General features: G+C 49.1%; 1 protein-coding gene across 1 annotated transcript in view; it reads left to right on the forward strand.

Moving 5' to 3' along the window:
* Nucleotides 1-23,814, forward strand: part of IMP3 (IMP U3 small nucleolar ribonucleoprotein 3) — a 125,836-nt gene extending 102,022 nt beyond the window's left edge. Inside the window, exon 7 of the mRNA XM_085654811.1 lies at nt 23,715-23,814. Coding sequence (XP_085510937.1) covers nt 23,715-23,741 — 27 coding nt within the window. The 3' untranslated portion in view covers nt 23,742-23,814. The remainder of the gene's footprint in view (nt 1-23,714) is intronic.
* Nucleotides 23,815-25,606: the final 1,792 nt, after the last annotated feature.

Consider the following 25,606-nt stretch of genomic DNA (forward strand, 5'->3'; position numbering starts at 1 on the left):
GGCACTGACAAAACGTTTCTGACGCCCCGCCCTCGGGCCCGGCTCCGAAACACACAGAGAAGCCCTCAGGCTCGGGCCGGCCCCACTCTGGTGCTGAACCAATTCCTTCGGCGCCAAAACACAAATCCAAGCATGTGTTGGTCACAATACCACCGTTGACCAAGATTCCACCTTCGATACCAAAAGGTTTGGAGCCGAAACCTTCCACACCCAAAGGCTCTGAGCCAAAACCTTTGACGCCAGAACCGGCACATAAAGAGAAAGACACTCCCTCTAAAGAGCCTCGGCCCAATAAACCATCTTCGGATCCGAAACAGAAAAAAATGGTGAACCACCCTGAAACAGGAGATATTCATGCCACTCTTCCATAAAAACACTGACCCATGGAAGGATTACCATACATATTCAAACACAGACAATGACACTGATTTGTATCCCTCCAGACCTTCCCACCTGATGACAACATTGGATCCATTGAGCTCCTTAACAGGGCTGCTCAATATCATGTGGTGGAGCTCCATAAGGAGCCTTTAGAAGAGGATTTCCTCTTTGAAACACTTACTGCTTCCCAAAGAACTACTCATACCTTACCTATGTCAAATTCATGTTTAAACACACGGATGAAGTATTTAAAGACCCTGTAAGGGCAAGGATAATCACACCTAGAGTGGATAAAAAATATAAACCCGCTCCCACCGACCCGGTGTACATTAGAGGTCAGCTGCCATTAGACTCTCTTGTAGTCTCCAACGCCCTCAAGAGAGCTAATTCACAAACTACAGACGAGGCTCCTCCTCCTGATAAGGAGTCTAAACATCTTGATGCCTCGGGCAAAAGAGTGGCTTCACAGGCAGCAAATCACTGGCGCATTGACAATGCTCAAGCACTTTTGGCTCGTTATTATAGGGCACATTACGATGAGTTACCGAAACTTATGCAACATTTACCTGACTAATACAAATCCAAGGCTAATGACCTTATTCAGGAAGGTAAACTTATTAGGTGTGCCCTAGAGCAGCAGCCACAGCAGCTCATACAGTCAACTCCGGTGTACACTTACGCAGGCATGCTTGGCTGAGGATATCAGGCTTCAAGCCAGAGGTGTGAACCTCCATACTTAACCAGCCATTTGACAAGGAACATCTGTTTGGCCCAGCTGTTGATCCCTCGCTGGAAAAGATGAAAAAGGACACTGAGGACGCAAAGTCCACGGGGGCTTTGCAGTCACCTACCAATAGGGGGTTCCTTTCACCGCTCCTTTTATAGGAGTTGTTCAAACAATGTGTCCACCGAAAATCCCTTCTCCTCTGACAAGGGCAACAACCAATCCCCCTCTTCAAGAGGTTATTTCAGAAGAGGTTTTAGAGGAAACAATGGTAAGAAAAGAAGCAGAGGTAACTCCACACGCACTTCCCCTGCAAACAAACCGTGACTTCCTTCCGCTTTCCCCGACCACTTCCCCCCTGTCGGGAGAATGTCGTGAATAAAATATTACGCTCTCAGAATTTCAGTATATAAATAAGATCATGCATAAAGCAAGAGGCTGAGTCTGTGGTATCAGGTTCAAAAAGGGCTTTATTCCAATAACTCGAGTCAAAGGGAGAATATTACCATCACCACAAAGGATCTGGAAGGGACTCAAAAGTATTCTCAATATTCTCAAAACATTATTCACAGAGTACAGTATATATACATTTCTCAATTGTACGTAAGCAAAAGAGCAAGAGAGAATGAGATAAGAGCATGTGGGCGTGTAAGTAGGCGTGAAGGTGGGCGTCCATGTGGGCGTCCACTTGATGATAATAGGTAATTTGTCATAGGTGGGTGGATACCTGGAGGGGGTTGCGTGATCAGCTGGAATTGTACTGGAACTTTGCCTTACTTGTGCTCAACTCGAGCATGACGTGTAACTGACGTGTAACTGAAGGGTGAAGGGGACTTGACATTTAGCCCTACATGAGGAGACAGAAGTCTGGGATGTCAGAATAACCTAATCCCAAATCGTATCTAATATCTTGCGTTTAAGGAACTGTATTATCTGGAAGGAAAGGTCTCTCAGGCAGAGGCTATCCTATACTGACTGCTAGTGCGTGTATAAGCGTCTACGTGTCTACATGAGATGCGAGGGGGCATGGGCCTACCATGGAACAGGAGCCATGAATTACTTGCACGGAGACAGTAAGGCCGGGCCCTTTGCTCTGTAGCTGGAAGGATGTTTACCTAAACTACTAGACAGGAATGTATTTCTCGAGGAGCGGAGCAGATAACTTGAAGGCTGAATACAGTTTTGGCAGGCAACAGGCCGGGCCAGGCACCGTTAGCCGCGCAGGAAGTAAGACAAAGGTCATGGATACAGATGCAGGTCCAGGCTGGAGCATTCAGAGGCAGAAGGCAGGAAAAGGCTCGATGGCAGAATTCAGGGCCTAACTTGCCAGAGCTGAAAAACGTGAAAAGTACACCATATAAAGACGGTGGCAAGGCATACTTAGGAACGGAATATTTGACCCATTCAGGGCGGATCTGAAAGAGGACATGTTGACGTTGGACACAATTGTATTTGCGTCTTCATAGCTTGAAGTGGAGGGAACATACATGTACTTGTAGCATGTACATGGAGCCGTTGGGGTCTAAGATAGGGGACACAATTGATCATAAAAATTCATATTTCCTCATTCCCTCCTTGTCCCCTACGGACCCTTCATGAGATATCGATCCTCAGGAATCCATCAATCTGTTCATGTAACATCATTTGCTCTTCTTTCTTCTTCCGGGATTTTGAATGAGAACTTGAACGTGGAATACATGATGTGGCACACAGGCCGCAAATCGCTGGCCCACATTGTAGACACAGGCAGCAACTGAATATTATTAATAGTATCAACCCACAGACGGTCAACACTTTCCATCCCCAAGCCGATATTAATCCCCAGAGCCAACCGGACCATGTCCACGTGCCTGGGTCTTGATGTATGCTTTGGGCAATCTTGTGGAGCCTTGTTATTGTTTTGTATACAGACGGTGCGTTATTAGGAATGAAAGAAATGATATGTAGCATGTCCCACCCCAGTCTAAGGGCAGTTGCACATAGGCTGTCTGGCCACAAATAAAGTAGGTGTGTCGTGATGCTCTGAAATAGGACTTTCCTTTGTCTTTGAATACTATTATAGTATCACACTCACTGTGCCCCAAATGTACTGAGCCTTCTTTTCTAACACACAAGTTCCCTTTTACTGGCAGAACAGTAATTGAAGGCGGACCTGACATGTGTTGGGGCTTTACGTTCAACACTATAAAATCGAGGGTCGCATTTCCTTGCAGATACTCTTCATTTTCTAGATCTGTACCTTTCATTTGGGGAAGACCCTCTTCATCTGGGAAACATGCTTTGTTCATGACTTTATTCAAGTTACCCCATACCCACTCGCCCCTACACTCCTTGTCTTGACATTCTTTGGCATCACCGTTGATGGATGTCATTAAGGCAAACCATGCTCCGCAAGAACCATTATGGGAGAACGGAAAAGGGAAAAGAGGCAAGACTCCCTTTACCTTCTCATACGGGGGAAGTCGGCCACAGACCCAGCAGTCTGTAGCATTGCTAACCTGATGTGAATGGTGCAGCATCTGAATAAAGGTATTGCTGCGTAAGGCAAGTCGATATGATAACTCATGGGATGGCAGATCACTAAACGTGTGTTTTGTGGCATCATTAGTGGAGGAGTGTAAAAGTGAGGCAATAGAAGGAAAAATAGCATGTAGTATTAAGCTGATACATATTATCGTGATGCACAGAAGAGATAGAAAAATCACAGTCACTATACATCTACCACGTAATATTTTACAGTATTTGCTTCTTATCTTGCTCTTTTTTTTTTTTTTATGTTATTGTCCAAGATCTTATGCAAGCCAGAATACATGTTCAACCGCTTCACCACCTAGTGGACTTAATTGATCAAACGGGTTCTGACTTTTTAGATCTAAGTTTAACTCCTCTTGGGGAGTCTCCTCTAGAAAAGGGGGCTCAAAGTCCAAGCAGTCAGTGTTCTTTTGGAAAGTACAGTTATTCCCAAAGTAACGTTTGCAATGATGTATCCATCCTTTCCGTCCCTCGACTTTAACGGCGGTCCTTGTGGTTAGCAACACCAATTTCGGCGTCTTCCACCTCGGCTCAGGAGGGCTTGATCTATCAAAGTTCCGGATCAGCGATGGAGTGTCCCTTGACCTGGGTGTTGTCAGGGAAGGCGGCAGCAACCTGCGAACAACAAGAGAGTAGTGCAGACATCAAGGAAGCCAGGTAATCCGTCAGCACGTTACTATCAACATCAGTAATCTTTTTAGGCATTGGAGTGCCCCACATATTCGGTGGTCTACCTAAGACCACTTCATAGGGAGATAAGCCTGTTCTAGAATGAGCTACCATTCGCATGTAAAAGAGGGCAACCGGTAGGGCTACCATCCAATCTACACCTTTGTCTGCGCAAATCTTTGCTAGTCTAATTTTCAATGTCTGATCATGTCTTTCTACAAGGCCTGCTGCTTCAGGATGTCGCACACAATGGAACTTCCAGGTATACCCTAACAGAAGGGACACCTGCTTCATGAGTACCAGGACATATTTGTAACCTCTACATCTGTTTATTTGGATATAATCCATTTCAAAAAAGGATGGTCAGGTGGATGGAATCCACCTTGTTCCATCGGAATGCCTTTACCTGGATTGAATTGGCAACAGATCATACATGTTCTGACCTTTTGTTTCGCTGCTGCACGCAGGTGCTTGTTGAACCATATATTCAGTAAGCTATCTATCATTGCTTTCTCTCCTAAGCGTGCAGGACTATGTGCGGTATTTATAATCACTTGTACCATCGAATCAGGAAGAAACCATGTGGATTTGCCCTTATTCATCCAACCCTGATCAGTCAGTACCCCTCCTTGTTCCGACCATTTCTTTAATTCGTCCATAGTAGCATGTGTCTGTATGTCTTGTACATCCTTGGAAGGATCCCTAACTGTCATGGCGTTGGACACTGATTGAACCTGTAACTTTGTCATGTCTAGTGGGGTCTGAGCTGTCTGTTTAGCAGTTCGGTCTGCCAGATCATTGCCTTGGGAAATGGTATCTGTGGCTCTAGTATGTGCTTTACATTTTAGGATAGCTATGGCTGTTGGTAAATGTATTGCTTCCAGTAGGGCTTGAATAAGGGGGCCATGCTGTATCTTGGCCCCATGAGAGGTCAAGAAACCTCTTTCTCGCCACAGAATCGGTGTAAATGTTTACTCTCAGGTGCTTAGCTCTTATGCACGCTTGTGTCAGGGCGATGAGCTCTGCTGCTTGTGCTGACAATATGTCTATTCTTTTAGTCTCTATTATTACAGTATCAGTAGTCACTGCATATGCTGCCACTAATTCTCCCGCCCCTGTCCTCATGCATGAGCCGTCAACTTATAGTGTTAGGTCGGGGTCTGGGAGTGCAACGTCTGTCAAGTCTTGTCTTGGTTTAGTCACGGTATGTATTACTTCAACACAGTCGTGTGGTGAAACGCTTTCTGTACTGGAGGGCAAAAGGGTAGCGGGATTCAGTATGTTGCATCGTCTGATCTCTATGTGTGGTTGAAATAACGTTAGCTCATAGCCTGTCAGTCTAGCTACAGTCAGGTGTTGTGTTTGTGTCCGGTTCAAGAGAACCTCTACTGCGTGTGGTACTTGTACTGTCAGAGGGTGGCCCAGCACTATCGAGTCACTTTGTCTTATGGCTAAGGCCGTTGCTGCAACTGATTTTAGGCACACGCAGGCAAAGCCTGTGCTACTGGGTCTAATGTACTAGAAAAATAAGCACAGGGCTTGTGGTTTCCTGCATGATCTTGTGTTAGGACAGATAGTGCTGTTCCATCCCGCTCTGTCACAAAAAGCATAAACGATTTGTTGTAATCAGGGTTTGCTAAAACTGGTGCTTGACATAAAGCTCTCTTTAATTCTTCAAATGCCACAGTGTGTTCTTGTGTCCAAGAGAGGACTTTAGTAGAAGCTGCCTCCTGTGTCGTCAACTGTATTAGGGGCTTGGCTATGTAAGCATACTGGGGAATCCACTGCCTGCAATATGAAGTGAGGCCAATGAATGCACGTACCTCCTTTTGTGTCTTGGGCTGTGAAAAACCAGAAATCAATTGAATACGTTCCGGTGCCCACAACTAATTCCCCTGAAAGATCACAATAAAACATGAGAAAAAGGGGAAAGCACCATACCTATTTCCTCGGCTTAATTTCTAAGGGGGCTAATTTTTAAGTGCTTAATTTCTTAAGGGGCTAGCGGGAAGCGAACCTCCTCAGGGGCCAGCAGAAAGCCAATATTCTCCTCCTTCCCCCCTTTTTGACAGGAGGAAATCTGAAACAGATTCCACTGCTGTCAAACACTACCAAACCCTGCGTGTAGCAACTGGGCGTAAGCAAAATTATAGGAGATGCACAGCGCAGTTGAAATTCAAGAGAAATCCCTCCAGCAAATGTACAAACTTCATTGTGTGAGCTCATAGGCTGGCCAAATGACATCTCATATGCAAATGTCCCTATTATGTGAACCTACACCAACCTGAAGTCAATATTAATGCTAGGAGGCCCTAATAGGAATGCTAAATTACCTAAATATTCGGAAAACCAAGTTTAAGAACAGTTGTTAATGTTGATAATTAATAATTTATCTGCTAAAGAAACCAGTCATTCAGCAATAATTTCCACCTATACAATAAACTGAATCCCTCGCCTTTCATATTCAAACGTCTCTCTTCAGAAACAGCTCAGAGGCGAACATTCTGGCCTGCTTAATTTGTCAGGCTTATAATCAATAACTGATTTACCTGCCCTATACACCCCCATCTGACAGTGGGTCATCCCAATGATGACCAGCTGTCAGCTGAAATCACCGTGTCAAGTCTGACACACAGGATCAGCAACAATAATCAAAAATGAAGAACACACGAACCGGTCTTTTTTTTTTTTTTTTTTTTAATAAAAATGAGCTATGCATCTTTGTACACAATGTACCCTCATGTCCCAGTCGAAGATGCATCACTCATCTTTCCTCACAGACTTGCAACCACCGGACCATACATTCATTTCAACTGGTGGCAGCTTGTGGCCACAATTTAAAAATGTCTGAATTTGAAAATCGATTTTATATAGGCATATAGCCCTTAAAATTCCAAGCAAGAGCAACATTTTACTTTCTGGCCAGAAGCAATATAATATGTGCTAAAAAATAAAACAAATCTTCTCCATAGACATTTCCTCGGGGCACTGGTTTTGCACAGAATAGAACAAGGGAAATGTTTCTCGACTTTCATTTCTCAGCTGCCCTGTCTTATCAGAGAAGCTAAAAATAGCCCCTCAGCGCGGCCTGAGCCTGGGCTGCCAGCCAACTTTTTTGTTTTTCCTACTCCTGGCCCCCAAGGCTCTCCGGCTGCAGGCATTACACAGATGCGATGTCAGAGAAGCTTTCTAAGCAGTGCCTTTGTTCTGCTCCTCTCACCGGCCCCCACCTACACTGGCTACAAGGTCAGAATCTGTCTCCGATTTCTGTATCACATTCTGCTCTACACAGCCCCCACCTTCTCCTCACTCTGAAGCTGTCAAAGACAAAAAGACTACTCAATTCCATAAAAACTGCAATAATTCGCCCAATTGAAAAATTATTTTTACATACAATTTGCTCTCAGGGGGTCATAATCTTACCGACTTGACCCAGCACATTGGCTCACTGGACCACCAAGAACACAAACCTGTATTCTTGAACAATTTGCAAATTCGAAATACCCACAATTCTTTTTCTCAAGCTAAACCCTTAATGGATCACTAATTATTTTTCGTTAACACTTTGTACATTAGGGGTGTCATCAAATCACAGGCGTTGCTATTACCCTAGCTACACCCCTCTCAAGTCCCTTTTAACAACGTAATCAAATGTTGGACCATGAAAACACCAGCCATGCGCTGATCTTTTGGCGGGAGGCTCAAGAACACTTGAGCTACTATATCATTATCATATGTATCGGGGTACTTGCGGTGGCACTCCAACTGGTCTTTCTACTGGGGCCACTCTTGCTAGGTCCTCTGAAAGGACGGGATAAATACCAGCAACGTCAGTATTTCTTTCTCTGTCAGCCTGCGCTCATTTTACCTGCTCCACTTCCTCCTGTAACATCTTTTCCTTGGCTTTTCCAGACTCCAGTCTACTTCTCTCTGCTTCGTGAAACACTTACTCTGTCCTCCTATGTGACTCCTTGCGCCAAAACTCAATGGCATCCTTCCGAGCTGGTCTACATTTTCTCTTTCATAAGAGTGTTTCGTTGTCTGTCTACTTGTTCTGCTTTTACTCGGATACCTTCCTCAACTAATACGTTTTCTCGGGCTTTGTCTGAATCCTCCCTACTTTTCTCTTCTTTTCTGAGCGCTTTCTCTGTGCGTCTATGCAATTCTTTACGCCATAATTCAATGGCATTTTTCTGTGACTGTCTGGCTTTCTTTTTCCATAATGCTTCTTCTACTCTCATGATGCAATCTGCATCCCATGTCCCAACAGCGGGCCATCTCTGATTCTCTGCTAAATCCTTGGTGTAGTCCACCCACAAATCGAGATATAATACGGCATCTAGGCCATGTTTATGGTACATAAAGTACCCTGGAGTGTCCCTAGGTGGAATGGGAACGGCTTCCTCGAGTATTACTTTTCTAGTTTTTATCTGTCTTAATTTTGGGAATAACGGCATCTTAAACCTTGCTACTTGATTCTTACTCGGACTTGAACACAATTAATACAATAAACACAGTAATGAAGATCGAACAATCACTCATACCACGACATTTAAAACACATTAAAACATTTTAAAACGAACAACGATAATTAGAATAAAACTAGCTAACTGCATAATACTAGATGTACTGCTAAACAGTACAGATACACTGCTAAAACAGTGCAGACCAGGTCTGTGTATCCAAACTCGTCTTGACCGGCACAAACCAATGTGCACGTCTAGATGCGTCCCCAGCAACGGTACTCACCGGGAAGCACGGAACGGAAGGCCTCGGAAACTCTGAACTGGACTGGACCGGACTCGTGACGTAGGTACTTCGGAACTTTGGAACCTGGTGGGCCTCTGTATACCTCGGACACAGCTCTCTCGCAGGTGGGCTCTGGGTAGGACAATCTGCGTTCCTCACCGCCTCGTCTGGATGCCTGGTCGCAGTCCGTCCCCTTCGTTGGCCTGAGGGAGTTGGCGGGAAGACCCGCGACGTGCGCGCTTGAAGTCCGTCACGGCTATGGAAGGGGGCAAAACTGGACCGTCATCTCCGGCGTGTGGGGAAAGAGATTGAACTGTTCGGGCGCCATTATGTCGTGAATAAAATATTACGCTCTCAGAATTTCAGTATATAAATAAGATCATGCATAAAGCAAGAGGCTGAGTCTGTGGTATCAGGTTCAAAAAGGGCTTTATTCCAATAACTCGAGTCAAAGGGAGAATATTACCATCACCACAAAGGATCTGGAAGGGACTCAAAAGTATTCTCAATATTCTCAAAACATTATTCACAGAGTACAGTATATATACATTTCTCAATTGTACGTAAGCAAAAGAGCAAGAGAGAATGAGATAAGAGCATGTGGGCGTGTAAGTAGGCGTGAAGGTGGGCGTCCATGTGGGCGTCCACTTGATGATAATAGGTAATTTGTCATAGGTGGGTGGATACCTGGAGGGGGTTGCGTGATCAGCTGGAATTGTACTGGAACTTTGCCTTACTTGCTCAACTCGAGCATGACGTGTAACTGACGTGTAACTGAAGGGTGAAGGGGACTTGACATTTAGCCCTACATGAGGAGACACAAGTCTGGGATGTCAGAACAACCTAATCCCAAATCGTATCTAATATCTTGCGTTTAAGGAACTGTATTATCTGGAAGGAAAGGTCTCTCAGGCAGAGGCTATCCTATACTGACTGCTAGTGCGTGTATAAGCGTCTACGTGTCTACATGAGATGCGAGGGGGCATGGGCCTACCATGGAACAGGAGCCATGAATTACTTGCACGGAGACAGTAAGGCCGGGCCCTTTGCTCTGTAGCTGGAAGGATGTTTACCTAAACTACTAGACAGGAATGTATTTCTCGAGGAGCGGAGCAGATAACTTGAAGGCTGAATACAGTTTTGGCAGGCAACAGGCCGGGCCAGGCACCGTTAGCCGCGCAGGAAGTAAGACAAAGGTCATGGATACAGATGCAGGTCCAGGCTGGAGCATTCAGAGGCAGAAGGCAGGAAAAGGCTCGATGGCAGAATTCAGGGCCTAACTTGCCAGAGCTGAAAAACGTGAAAAGTACACCATATAAAGACGGTGGCAAGGCATACTTAGGAACGGAATATTCGACCCATTCAGGGCGGATCTGAAAGAGGACATGTTGACGTTGGACACAATTGTATTTGCGTCTTCATAGCTTGAAGTGGAGGGAACATACATGTACTTGTAGCATGTACATGGAGCCGTTGGGGTCTAAGATAGGGGACACAATTGATCATAAAAATTCATATTTCCTCAAGAAGTCTCTCACAGTTCCTGCCTTTCTGGAATTCAATTACCTCAGACAAGTGGGTACTACCAATTATCCAATATGGTTACTGCCTGAAGCTTACAGACACTCCCCCAAGTATTCTTCCAAGATCACATGCAATGTCATAAGAGCATCTGCAAATGCTCAGGCTTTGTTAGCACGCTATGATAGAGCTCACTATGACGAGTTGGAAAAACTCATGCAACACTTGCCGGATGAGTACAAAAATAAGGCTAACTACCTCATCCAGGAAGGGAAGCTCATCCCCAACACTTCCATAAAATGCGCTCTATATGCAGTAGACACAGCATCTGGTGCCATCAACACTAGCGTACTGCTACGCAGGCACGCTTTGCTTCGAATCTCTGGATTCAAGTAGGAGGTACAATCCTCCATACTTAATCAGCCCTTTAACAAAGAGCATCTGTTTGGGCCATCAGTAGATACTTCATTAGAGAAATTGATGAAAGACACCTGAATTGTAAAGTCCATGGGGGCCTTGCAATTGCCTTCTAACCTGGGTTCCTTTTGCCGCTCCTTTTATAGGGGTGGCTCAAAAACAATGTCATCAGAAAACCCCACCTCTTCGTATAGAGGTAACAACCAATCTAACTCCTCCAGAGGCTATTTTAAAGGTAACTACAGAGGAAATAATAACAAGTGAAGAGGCAGAGGTAACTTCACCTGCACTTCCCCTGCCAGTAAGCAGTGACTTCCCTCCGCTACCCCCGATCATCCCACACCTGTCGGGGGACGCCTCTCGCCGTTCCTACCTGTCTGGAATTCCATTACCTCAGACAAGTGGGTAAGACAAATTATCCAATATGGTTACTGCCTGGAACTTACCAGCACTCCCCCAAATATCATTCCAAAACAACGTGTAATGTCACCAGGACATCACACACTCCTGAAGCAAGAAGTTCTCTCCCTGTTACAAAAACATGTAATAGAACCAGTCCCGTACCATCAACAGGGAACAGGAGTGTACTCCCTGTACTTTTTAATTCCAAAAAAGGATGGCTCTCCAAGGCCTATACTAGACCTCAGACGGCTAAATCTTTACATTCAGTCAGACCACTTCCACATGGTCACACTCCAACAGGTGCTCCCATTGCTTTACCAAGGCAACTTTCTATCCACATTGGATTTAAAGGACGCCTACTTACATATTCCCATCCACCCAGCTCACAGAAAATATCTCCGGTTCGTGGTGGACAGACACCATTATCAATTCAAAGCTCTCCCCTTTGGGTTAACTACAGCACCCAGGGTATCCACCAAGTGCCTCGCGGTGGTTGCAGCTCATTTAAGAAGACCACACATTCACGTCTTCCCTTACCTGGACGACTGGCTAATAAATGACAAATCACAACACAGCAGCATACTCCACACTCACAAGACAGTACAGCTGCTTCACGACTTGGGATTCACTGTAAACCTCACCAAGTCTCACCTCCAGCCGTCCAACACAAAAGCGTATCTAGGAGCTACAATCGACACTTGCAAAGCTCTAGCATACCCCAACCCAGTCAGGATACACAACATGCGAAATCTCAATTTCGACACCAGCACTCACTACTAGCCCAAGTGTTCATACAATTGATCGGCATGATGGCTTCTTGCATTTTAATCATCCCTTACTCAAGACTTCAAATACGTCCCCTACAGGAATGCTTGGCACGTCAGTGGAACCAGGCTCAAGGTCAGCTCACAGATCTGGTGTTGGTAGACGGCTGCACACATCGCTATCTGCAGTGGTGGAATACACAACACCTTTCCAAAGGGCGACCATTCCTCTTCCCGGTTCCACAGATAGTGTTAACAGCAGACGCATCACTCACTGGTTGGGGAGCTCATCTTCAAAAACACACTGTTCAGGGCACATGGACCCTACAACAGAAACAACTTCACATAAACTACCTAGAACTACAAGCGATTTTTCTAACATTGAAAGCTTTTCAACTGCATTTAGTAGGCAAAGTTGTCTTAGTCCGTACAGACAATATGACAGAAATGTACTACATACCAAAACAGGGAGGAACACACTCTCTACATCTTTCACGCCTAGCTCAAAGCATATGGAGATAGGCCATACCTCAAAAGATATATCTCCTTGCAGAACGCCTCCCATGGGTAGACAACCAAATCGCAGATCTGCTCCGTCATCAAAGACAACAGATCCATCAATGGGAACTGCAGCCTCAAGTTCTGATCCCATTCTTTCAAATGTGGGGCTAGCCAGAAATAGATCTCTTTGCAACACACCTCAACGCAAAATGCCCAAACTTCGCGTCCAGGTACCCACACCCATCATGCAAAGGCAATGCGCTATGGATAAATTGGTCAGGGAGATTTGCTTACGCTTTTCCACCTCTCCCGCTAATTCCATTAGTGGTTCGGAAGCTCAAGCAACAGCCCCTCACAATGATCCTAGTTGCTCCCACACGGGCTCGATAACCCTGGTTCACAACCCTATTGGAACTATCGGTAGTTCCTCACCAAAAGCTGCACCTCTCCCCCAAGCTTCTCACTCGGAACCATGGAGAGATAAGACATCCAGATCCTAGTCAACTCAACCTTGCAATCTGGCACCTGAAATCCTAGAGTTTGGCTACCTTAATCTTCCGCCAGACTGCATGAACGTCATTAAAGAGGCTAGACGACCTACCACTAGAGCATGCCATGCTGCAAAGTGGAAGCGATTTTGTAATTTATTAAACAAACAAATCAATCCACTACATGTTTCAATTCAAAACATCATTTGCTACCTATTACACCTACAGCGTTGTAATTTAGCCTATACATCTATACGTTTACATCTAGCTGCAGTAGCCACTTACCTACAAAACAGACATTTGTCTTTGTTTCGCATGCCTGCAATCAAAGCATTTATGGAAGGACTTAAAAGAATCATCCCTCCTAGAGTTCCGCCTTCTCCAATGTGGAATCTTAACATAGTCCTTACAAGACTCATGGGCCCACCATTGGAACCTCTGCACAAATGTGAGCTACAGTTTCTCACTTGGAAAGTAGCCTTCCTTATAGATCTCACATCTCTCAGAAGAGTTGGTGAGCTCCAGGCACTAACCATACAAGAACAATTTTTACAAATTCATCAAAATAAAGTGGTTCTTAGGACGAATCCCAAATTTCTACCTAAATTCGTTTCTGCCTTTCATCTCAATCAGCCTGTTGAGCTACCCATATTTTTTCCTCAACCAGACTCCGTGGCAGAACGTGCTCTTCACACATTAGATGTAAGTAGAGCAATACTGTATTACATTGAAAGAACTAAATCTTTTAATAAAACAAAACAACTTGGTTGCCATTTCACCACCGCATAAAGGCAATCTCATATCAAAAGCAGGTATTGCACGATGGATCGTTAAATGCATCCAAATTTGTTATGTTAAAGCTAAACGCACATTAACAGTTCCCCCCTAGGGCGCACTCTTCACACAATCTAGGGGCTTCTATGGCATTATTAGGGAACATACCCTTAGATCACATCTGCAAAGCAGCAACATGGTCTACGCCACACACATTCACAAAGCACTATTGTGTAGATGTGTTAGCAAAACAACAAGCTACTGTGGGTCAGGCCGTTTTAAGAACACTATTTCAAACCACTGCAACAGATACAGGTTAGCCACCACTGGGAAGATAACTGCTGTATAGTCTATGTTAAAGCATATGATCTACAGCTCATATGCCTCGAACGGAAAATGCTGCTTACCCAGTATGCATCTGTTCTTGGCATATAAAGCTGTAGATTCATATGCACCCACCCGCCTACCTTTATCTGTTGCACTATTATCTTACTTAGATACACTATACATGGACATCTCTTTCTACTCTTACTAACTCCTTCATCACCCTTATGGCAAAGCAATCTGGGGATGGAGTCGATGCCCATGCGCACCATCACCGAAAGGAGGAGTCACCTACCTCATGACGACAAAGACTTCTTCGAAGAAAAACAAAGTGCAAATATCCGGACCCAACACCAGATGGCGATCTATGCTAAAGCATATGAATCTACAGCTTTATATGCCAAGAACAGATGCATGCTGGGTAAGTAGCATTTTCCTTTGAGAGAAGGTGTGTGAGTGGCCATATAGGTAGGTTAGTGGGTGTGTGTCACTGAGTGGGTGCGTGGGTTTGTGCTTGAGTCTTGAGTGGATCTATGAATGCTAACTAAGCCTTGGTGTAAAATTCTGCTCCACTCGCTGAGTCTGCGGAATTTGGCATCTCTGTGCGGAGAATGTGGAGTTACAGATAAACTCCGCAATGAAGTGGAATTTTTTTTTGTACCATACACAATTGCGATCGAGGAACTGTGGCTGCACCCTGTAGTGCGCCAGGAGGCCCGGGCCCTTTGTAGAGTGTTTCAGAGAGGTTTGAGGCCTCCGACATCCCAGCAATCTTGCTGTGGGGGACTTACTTCTGGCAAAAATAGGGGTTCTTGGCCCCCAACGACCCTCAGCAGCCAAGGGGACTTCATCTCCCAACCAGTAGTGCACCAGGAGACTCCTGTGCGGAGTGGTTGAGAAAGGGGGCGGGGCTTCGGACGACGTCTCGGTAATCCTGTAGGGGGGGGGACTTACTTGTAACTGCAATAAGGGTTCTTGTTCCCCAACGACCCTCAGCAGCCAAGGGGACTTCATCCCCCAACCAGAAGTAAGCCAGGAGGCACCTGTGGAGACTGGTTGAGAAAGGGGGTGGAGCCTCCGACATCTCAGTAGTTCTTTGCAGTCTTGTTTCTGACCTTTATCTGTTCTCTCTCTGCTCGTTTCTGACCTTTATTTTGCCTCTTTCTGCTCCTCCCTGGGTCCGCGGGGGGGAGCCTCAAGGCACCCACCGTCCCAGCCAACTCCCCGCCTGCTGCGGGAGCCAGCATTGCTTTCACACACACGGAGCTGCTAAACATGCAGCTCTCTGTGTGTGAAAGCAATTAGTCTGTTTCCTTGCTTGCTTGACAGAGGGTAGGAAAACAGACCAATGTTCTGCTTCCAGCAAGCAAGACCATTATTCTGCTTTCACTTGCTGAAAGCGGAGTGTTTGCTGGGGCTTGGCAGGAGCGTTTAAAGCTCCTACCAAGTCGTAACACCCCGGAACATACAAGGTGCTGGCCCTGAGGGGTGGCAGTTACTGGGATCATGATGTCCTCCAGGAGGGTGGGGGCACGCAGCCCCCCTCCTTTGATTCTGTAGGGCCTTGCCCAAGGAGGTGGCAGTCTCTGGTGCCTGGGCTGTGTTTGTGAGGTCCCCCAAATTGCATAGTAAATAGCCCCGAGGAGGTGGTGGTCCCCGGGGCTTGGGAGGTCCGCGAGACTGGAAAGGGGAAAAACACTTTCAGACCTACTCTGACACCCACACAGGTACTCAAACCCATTTATAGTCCCACCCAGGCAGTCACGTATCCACTCACAGACCTACGCAGGTATTCACAGGCCTAATGAGAGGCCCACACATTAACTCACACACCTACTTACAGACCCACTCACAGAGACCCACACACCCACTCAGATCTGCATAGGAATTCACACATTCAATTACAGACCCACTGAGACAGACACACACACACACACACACCCTCACTCACTCACTCGATCACTCGATCACACACACACACTCACTCGATCACCCACACACACTCGATCACCCACACACTCGATCACCCACACACTCGATCACCCACACACTCGATCACCCACACACCCACACAGACTCGATCGCCCACACAGACTCGATCGCCCACACAGACTCGATCGCCCACACAGACTCGATCGCCCACACAGACTCGATCGCCCACACAGACTCGATCGCCCACACAGACTCGATCGCCCACACAGACTCGATCGCCCACACAGACTCGATCGCCCACACAGACTCGATCGCCCACACAGACTCGATCGCCCACACAGACTCGATCGCCCACACAGACTCGATCGCCCACACAGACTCGATCGCCCACACAGACTCGATCGCCCACACAGACTCGATCGCCCACACAGACTCGATCGCCCACACAGACTCGATCGCCCACACAGACTCGATCGCCCACACAGACTCGATCGCCCACACAGACTCGATCGCCCACACAGACTCGATCGCCCACACAGACTCGATCGCCCACACAGACTCGATCGCCCACACAGACTCGATCGCCCACACAGACTCGATCGCCCACACAGACTCGATCGCCCACACAGACTCGATCGCCCACACAGACTCGATCGCCCACACAGACTCGATCGCCCACACAGACTCGATCGCCCACACAGACTCGATCGCCCACACAGACTCGATCGCCCACACAGACTCGATCGCCCACACAGACTCGATCGCCCACACAGACTCGATCGCCCACACAGACTCGATCGCCCACACAGACTCGATCGCCCACACAGACTCGATCGCCCACACAGACTCGATCGCCCACACAGACTCGATCGCCCACACAGACTCGATCGCCCACACAGACTCGATCGCCCACACAGACTCGATCGCCCACACAGACTCGATCGCCCACACAGACTCGATCGCCCACACAGACTCGATCGCCCACACAGACTCGATCGCCCACACAGACTCGATCGCCCACACAGACTCGATCGCCCACACAGACTCGATCGCCCACACAGACTCGATCGCCCACACAGACTCGATCGCCCACACAGACTCGATCGCCCACACAGACTCGATCGCCCACACAGACTCGATCGCCCACACAGACTCGATCGCCCACACAGACTCGATCGCCCACACAGACTCGATCGCCCACACAGACTCGATCGCCCACACAGACTCGATCGCCCACACAGACTCGATCGCCCACACAGACTCGATCGCCCACACAGACTCGATCGCCCACACAGACTCGATCGCCCACACAGACTCGATCGCCCACACAGACTCGATCGCCCACACAGACTCGATCGCCCACACAGACTCGATCGCCCACACAGACTCGATCGCCCACACAGACTCGATCGCCCACACAGACTCGATCGCCCACACAGACTCGATCGCCCACACAGACTCGATCGCCCACACAGACTCGATCGCCCACACAGACTCGATCGCCCACACAGACTCGATCGCCCACACAGACTCGATCGCCCACACAGACTCGATCGCCCACACAGACTCGATCGCCCACACAGACTCGATCGCCCACACAGACTCGATCGCCCACACAGACTCGATCGCCCACACAGACTCGATCGCCCACACAGACTCGATCGCCCACACAGACTCGATCGCCCACACAGACTCGATCGCCCACACAGACTCGATCGCCCACACAGACTCGATCGCCCACACAGACTCGATCGCCCACACAGACTCGATCGCCCACACAGACTCGATCGCCCACACAGACTCGATCGCCCACACAGACTCGATCGCCCACACAGACTCGATCGCCCACACAGACTCGATCGCCCACACAGACTCGATCGCCCACACAGACTCGATCGCCCACACAGACTCGATCGCCCACACAGACTCGATCGCCCACACAGACTCGATCGCCCACACAGACTCGATCGCCCACACAGACTCGATCGCCCACACAGACTCGATCGCCCACACAGACTCGATCGCCCACACAGACTCGATCGCCCACACAGACTCGATCGCCCACACAGACTCGATCGCCCACACAGACTCGATCGCCCACACAGACTCGATCGCCCACACAGACTCGATCGCCCACACAGACTCGATCGCCCACACAGACTCGATCGCCCACACAGACTCGATCGCCCACACAGACTCGATCGCCCACACAGACTCGATCGCCCACACAGACTCGATCGCCCACACAGACTCGATCGCCCACACAGACTCGATCGCCCACACAGACTCGATCGCCCACACAGACTCGATCGCCCACACAGACTCGATCGCCCACACAGACTCGATCGCCCACACAGACTCGATCGCCCACACAGACTCGATCGCCCACACAGACTCGATCGCCCACACAGACTCGATCGCCCACACAGACTCGATCGCCCACACAGACTCGATCGCCCACACAGACTCGATCGCCCACACAGACTCGATCGCCCACACAGACTCGATCGCCCACACAGACTCGATCGCCCACACAGACTCGATCGCCCACACAGACTCGATCGCCCACACAGACTCGATCGCCCACACAGACTCGATCGCCCACACAGACTCGATCGCCCACACAGACTCGATCGCCCACACAGACTCGATCGCCCACACAGACTCGATCGCCCACACAGACTCGATCGCCCACACAGACTCGATCGCCCACACAGACTCGATCGCCCACACAGACTCGATCGCCCACACAGACTCGATCGCCCACACAGACTCGATCGCCCACACAGACTCGATCGCCCACACAGACTCGATCGCCCACACAGACTCGATCGCCCACACAGACTCGATCGCCCACACAGACTCGATCGCCCACACAGACTCGATCGCCCACACAGACTCGATCGCCCACACAGACTCGATCGCCCACACAGACTCGATCGCCCACACAGACTCGATCGCCCACACAGACTCGATCGCCCACACAGACTCGATCGCCCACACAGACTCGATCGCCCACACAGACTCGATCGCCCACACAGACTCGATCGCCCACACAGACTCGATCGCCCACACAGACTCGATCGCCCACACAGACTCGATCGCCCACACAGACTCGATCGCCCACACAGACTCGATCGCCCACACAGACTCGATCGCCCACACAGACTCGATCGCCCACACAGACTCGATCGCCCACACAGACTCGATCGCCCACACAGACTCGATCGCCCACACAGACTCGATCGCCCACACAGACTCGATCGCCCACACAGACTCGATCGCCCACACAGACTCGATCGCCCACACAGACTCGATCGCCCACACAGACTCGATCGCCCACACAGACTCGATCGCCCACACAGACTCGATCGCCCACACAGACTCGATCGCCCACACAGACTCGATCGCCCACACAGACTCGATCGCCCACACAGACTCGATCGCCCACACAGACTCGATCGCCCACACAGACTCGATCGCCCACACAGACTCGATCGCCCACACAGACTCGATCGCCCACACAGACTCGATCGCCCACACAGACTCGATCGCCCACACAGACTCGATCGCCCACACAGACTCGATCGCCCACACAGACTCGATCGCCCACACAGACTCGATCGCCCACACAGACTCGATCGCCCACACAGACTCGATCGCCCACACAGACTCGATCGCCCACACAGACTCGATCGCCCACACAGACTCGATCGCCCACACAGACTCGATCGCCCACACAGACTCGATCGCCCACACAGACTCGATCGCCCACACAGACTCGATCGCCCACACAGACTCGATCGCCCACACAGACTCGATCGCCCACACAGACTCGATCGCCCACACAGACTCGATCGCCCACACAGACTCGATCGCCCACACAGACTCGATCGCCCACACAGACTCGATCGCCCACACAGACTCGATCGCCCACACAGACTCGATCGCCCACACAGACTCGATCGCCCACACAGACTCGATCGCCCACACAGACTCGATCGCCCACACAGACTCGATCGCCCACACAGACTCGATCGCCCACACAGACTCGATCGCCCACACAGACTCGATCGCCCACACAGACTCGATCGCCCACACAGACTCGATCGCCCACACAGACTCGATCGCCCACACAGACTCGATCGCCCACACAGACTCGATCGCCCACACAGACTCGATCGCCCACACAGACTCGATCGCCCACACAGACTCGATCGCCCACACAGACTCGATCGCCCACACAGACTCGATCGCCCACACAGACTCGATCGCCCACACAGACTCGATCGCCCACACAGACTCGATCGCCCACACAGACTCGATCGCCCACACAGACTCGATCGCCCACACAGACTCGATCGCCCACACAGACTCGATCGCCCACACAGACTCGATCGCCCACACAGACTCGATCGCCCACACAGACTCGATCGCCCACACAGACTCGATCGCCCACACAGACTCGATCGCCCACACAGACTCGATCGCCCACACAGACTCGATCGCCCACACAGACTCGATCGCCCACACAGACTCGATCGCCCACACAGACTCGATCGCCCACACAGACTCGATCGCCCACACAGACTCGATCGCCCACACAGACTCGATCGCCCACACAGACTCGATCGCCCACACAGACTCGATCGCCCACACAGACTCGATCGCCCACACAGACTCGATCGCCCACACAGACTCGATCGCCCACACAGACTCGATCGCCCACACAGACTCGATCGCCCACACAGACTCGATCGCCCACACAGACTCGATCGCCCACACAGACTCGATCGCCCACACAGACTCGATCGCCCACACAGACTCGATCGCCCACACAGACTCGATCGCCCACACAGACTCGATCGCCCACACAGACTCGATCGCCCACACAGACTCGATCGCCCACACAGACTCGATCGCCCACACAGACTCGATCGCCCACACAGACTCGATCGCCCACACAGACTCGATCGCCCACACAGACTCGATCGCCCACACAGACTCGATCGCCCACACAGACTCGATCGCCCACACAGACTCGATCGCCCACACAGACTCGATCACCCACACAGACTCGATCACCCACACAGACTCGATCACCCACACAGACTCGATCACCCACACAGACTCGATCACCCACACAGACTCGATCACCCACACAGACTCGATCACCCACACAGACTCGATCACCCACACAGACTCGATCACCCACACAGACTCGATCACCCACACAGACTCGATCACCCACACAGACTCGATCACCCACACAGACTCGATCACCCACACAGACTCGATCACCCACACAGACTCGATCACCCACACAGACTCGATCACCCACACAGACTCGATCACCCACACAGACTCGATCACCCACACAGACTCGATCACCCACACAGACTCGATCACCCACACAGACTCGATCACCCACACAGACTCGATCACCCACACAGACTCGATCACCCACACAGACTCGATCACCCACACAGACTCGATCACCCACACAGACTCGATCACCCACACAGACTCGATCACCCACACAGACTCGATCACCCACACAGACTCGATCACCCACACAGACTCGATCACCCACACAGACTCGATCACCCACACAGACTCGATCACCCACACAGACTCGATCACCCACACAGACTCGATCACCCACACAGACTCGATCACCCACACAGACTCGATCACCCACACAGACTCGATCACCCACACAGACTCGATCACCCACACAGACTCGATCACCCACACAGACTCGATCACCCACACAGACTCGATCACCCACACAGACTCGATCACCCACACAGACTCGATCACCCACACAGACTCGATCACCCACACAGACTCGATCACCCACACAGACTCGATCACCCACACAGACTCGATCACCCACACAGACTCGATCACCCACACAGACTCGATCACCCACACAGACTCGATCACCCACACAGACTCGATCACCCACACAGACTCGATCACCCACACAGACTCGATCACCCACACAGACTCGATCACCCACACAGACTCGATCACCCACACAGACTCGATCACCCACACAGACTCGATCACCCACACAGACTCGATCACCCACACAGACTCGATCACCCACACAGACTCGATCACCCACACAGACTCGATCACCCACACAGACTCGATCACCCACACAGACTCGATCACCCACACAGACTCGATCACCCACACAGACTCGATCACCCACACAGACTCGATCACCCACACAGACTCGATCACCCACACAGACTCATGCAGACACACAGACTCATGCAGACACACACCAATTCACTGACGCACACAGGCATTCATACACCCAGTGACAGACCCACACACCCACTCACAGACCCACACAGCCAATCACAGATCCACACAGGCAGTCTCACACCCATTCACAGACCTGCACAGCCACTCACAAACCCATGCAGGCACTGACAGACCAGACCCATTCACAGACCAACACAGGCCCAGTCACAGGCCCATGTGGGTACATACCTATTAATAGACCATAAAGGCACTCCGAGAGCCACCCACTTTGGCACTCACACAGCCACTTACAACCCACACAACCACTCACATTCTCACTGATCCTCACATGTACCCTGATACCCACTGACAGAACCACACTCCCACTCAGAAATCTATGCAAGCACTGACAGACCAAATCACCCACAAAAGTACTCCGAGACCTATGCAAGTACTCACACCCAGTCAAAAACCTATGCAGGCACTCATATACCCACTTATAGACAGACCCAGGCCCTCTAGTGCTGGGCCTGATTAGCAGGACCCAGTACACTCTCAGATCAATTTCCACAGCATCTAGCAGTTCACATGGGGAAAAAAGCTTGTGGGGGGGGGGGGGGGGGGATCTGCAAGCAGCCAAGTTTGTTACAGGTATCTAATCAAAAGATGATCAAGCAATCTGCGGTTACAAGTCTCTATCAGAAGAACAGTTTACTTACCTTCAGTAACAAAGCTAAAATGCTCGTCAGTCACATGAGGTATACGGTCCCAATCTGTGGAATTTCCTGAATCCAGCCTCGAGGGCAAAACCTAACCACCTTGCGGTCCTCCTGTCTTTAAGTACTTTCTGGTTTGGGTCGCTTTTCGAGTACAGGGTGAGTTCGACCAACGTCAATATTCAGCCTGCTGCAGACTTCACCAACTTCCAAGTGCTGTATTTTGGCTCGTCAAGGGTCTGTGCACAGACTGTTTGCCTGCTCCTGCCACCCTGGAGAATTGTAAGGCAGTATAGCAGTTTTAGCATCCCCTTCCAGGTGGCTCTGGCTGTTGCCATGATAAGGGCGCCTATCATGGAGTAGAAGCTTGAACAGCAGAATGTGGTTTCTGGTTCATGCCGAGCCTAAACATTTTCAGTTCTTTCGTAAGAATCCAAACCCCCAATTATTAATGGTATCAATAGATGATCGTGGCACTGCTGCCTTCGTTGGTACTGTGACTTTTTCCTCATGCTACCTTTGTTTTACACTGACCATTCTTTTATTATGTTTTTTTCAGAGGGATGACTTTGACCTCGGAGTTTGAACCAAGACGTTCGTTTAAAGATGCTGCAGGAAAGCTGTTATTTTTTTTAATAAATGTGTATTTAAGAACTATACCAACAGTATCTTCATTTTTACGTAGACGTCTAAAAATGAATGGACGAAGGAAGCTTTTTTGTGAATTACAGATAGATGTCTGCACCCGAAACTCTTGGCTACACCTTGAATCACCTATACAAAACCTTTAGTGAGTTTTAGAAGAGCTAAATGTGGAGAAAGCAGTTCTGGTATCCAGATTGAAACGCCAGTCGAGTGAAGTAATAATTAAAATGTTTATATTTACATTCGTCCAGTTTATTTTCAGAGCCATTCGTAGATTCCACGAACTGGTTTACAAATTCCATGGTTGTTCCTGTCATGTGTTCACTTCTAGAATCTCATTTTTAGCATTGTTTTCAATTGTTGCAAGATAAAATGTGGTTAAATTAAATGCTACTAGTTTTCAAGCATCTCTGCTGCCACAAGAGTTTTTATTAGTTTGCTTTTGGCTTCAGCAGTGGCCTTTTTCATGAGTTTCAAACAGACACGACTCCAGAGACCAAAGGAACATGCATGCAAATTGAGTACAGTGATGCGTGCTGCAGAGCTCCAAGGTAGGTATTGAGTTGTGCTGTAAGTTAGTGATGACATTCGCTTCCCATGTGGTAGACAAACAACGTAGAAACCTGCCAAAGTCAGTGCTTTCAGGACACATCTGAAAACGGGTGTCTTCAGTCGGATGTATGTTGATACATCGCGCACCATTCCATCGCGTGCTTTAACCACGCGTTGAATACATCGCAAAGACCAACACATCGCCATCTTTTACATCGCACGTTGTTGCAACGCCATGCGTTGATTCCTATTGGCAAGTACCTAAAATCGCAGATGATGAAATCGCACGTCATGACAACGCGTTCTTTGTGTCCTACCGCAGTTTTACATTTTTGTTGGCCCAATGCTTGATCCTGCCTCTAACCCTTGGCCCCCACTGCCCCCCGCCGTCCCCACGACGCTAATTGTTTCCTTTCTATTTTCCCCCCAATGTTTGTTGTTTTTGTTAATTTTTTGTCAATAAATACTGCAATTGTAATTCCGACATTATTTAAATGCTTACCTTCAGTATTGGCAAAAAGTTATTGGGGGGGGTACAAAAGGTGTCGCCCACCGTGAGTGATTTTTGCATTTTTACATTCCTAATCCAGATGGGCAGGCTACAGTGTTCCAGTTGTTTCAAATATTCCAATCTTGTGGTCCCAGCACTCCGCTGTAGCCCAAAACACGGCAGACTGCGTTTATAGTATCTTCCACTTGGTGGCAGCGGAGTCACACCCAGCTCCAGGAAGAGAGACTATACGTGCACTGATCTTCATGTCTTGTGAAAGATGAAGAACTTGTCGAGATAAGCCAGGGTCGTATTTAGGCAGTGCAACCAGTGCCACTGCACCGGGCGCGCTTAGGGGGCGCTGTGTTTTGAAATCTTGTATGCAATTAAAAGCGCACCTGCTGCAGACTTGCTTGTGCGTCCAACAATTAGCATGCAACAGTAAGTATGGAGATTAGTATACCTGCTGGAGAGAAAGCGGAGTTGTGTATGCTGGCAGTTTTGACTCATAATGAAATAGCGTAGAGGGTTAATGTGCCTGCTGTAAAGCACATGTATTCCACCCATCCATCCATTCTTCATCTACCCACCCTTTCATCCGTACATCTTTCATCCACCCACCCTTTCATCCATCCATCATTCATCCACGCACCCTTTCACCCATCCATCCACCCATCATTCATCCACCCACCCTTTCATCCGCCCATCCATAGATCCTTCATCCACCCACCCATCATTCATCCACCTTTTCACACATCCATCCA

This window comes from Triturus cristatus, chromosome 4_1 (assembly GCF_964204655.1).
Source record: "Triturus cristatus chromosome 4_1, aTriCri1.1, whole genome shotgun sequence".
Lineage (NCBI taxonomy): Eukaryota > Metazoa > Chordata > Amphibia > Caudata > Salamandridae > Triturus > Triturus cristatus.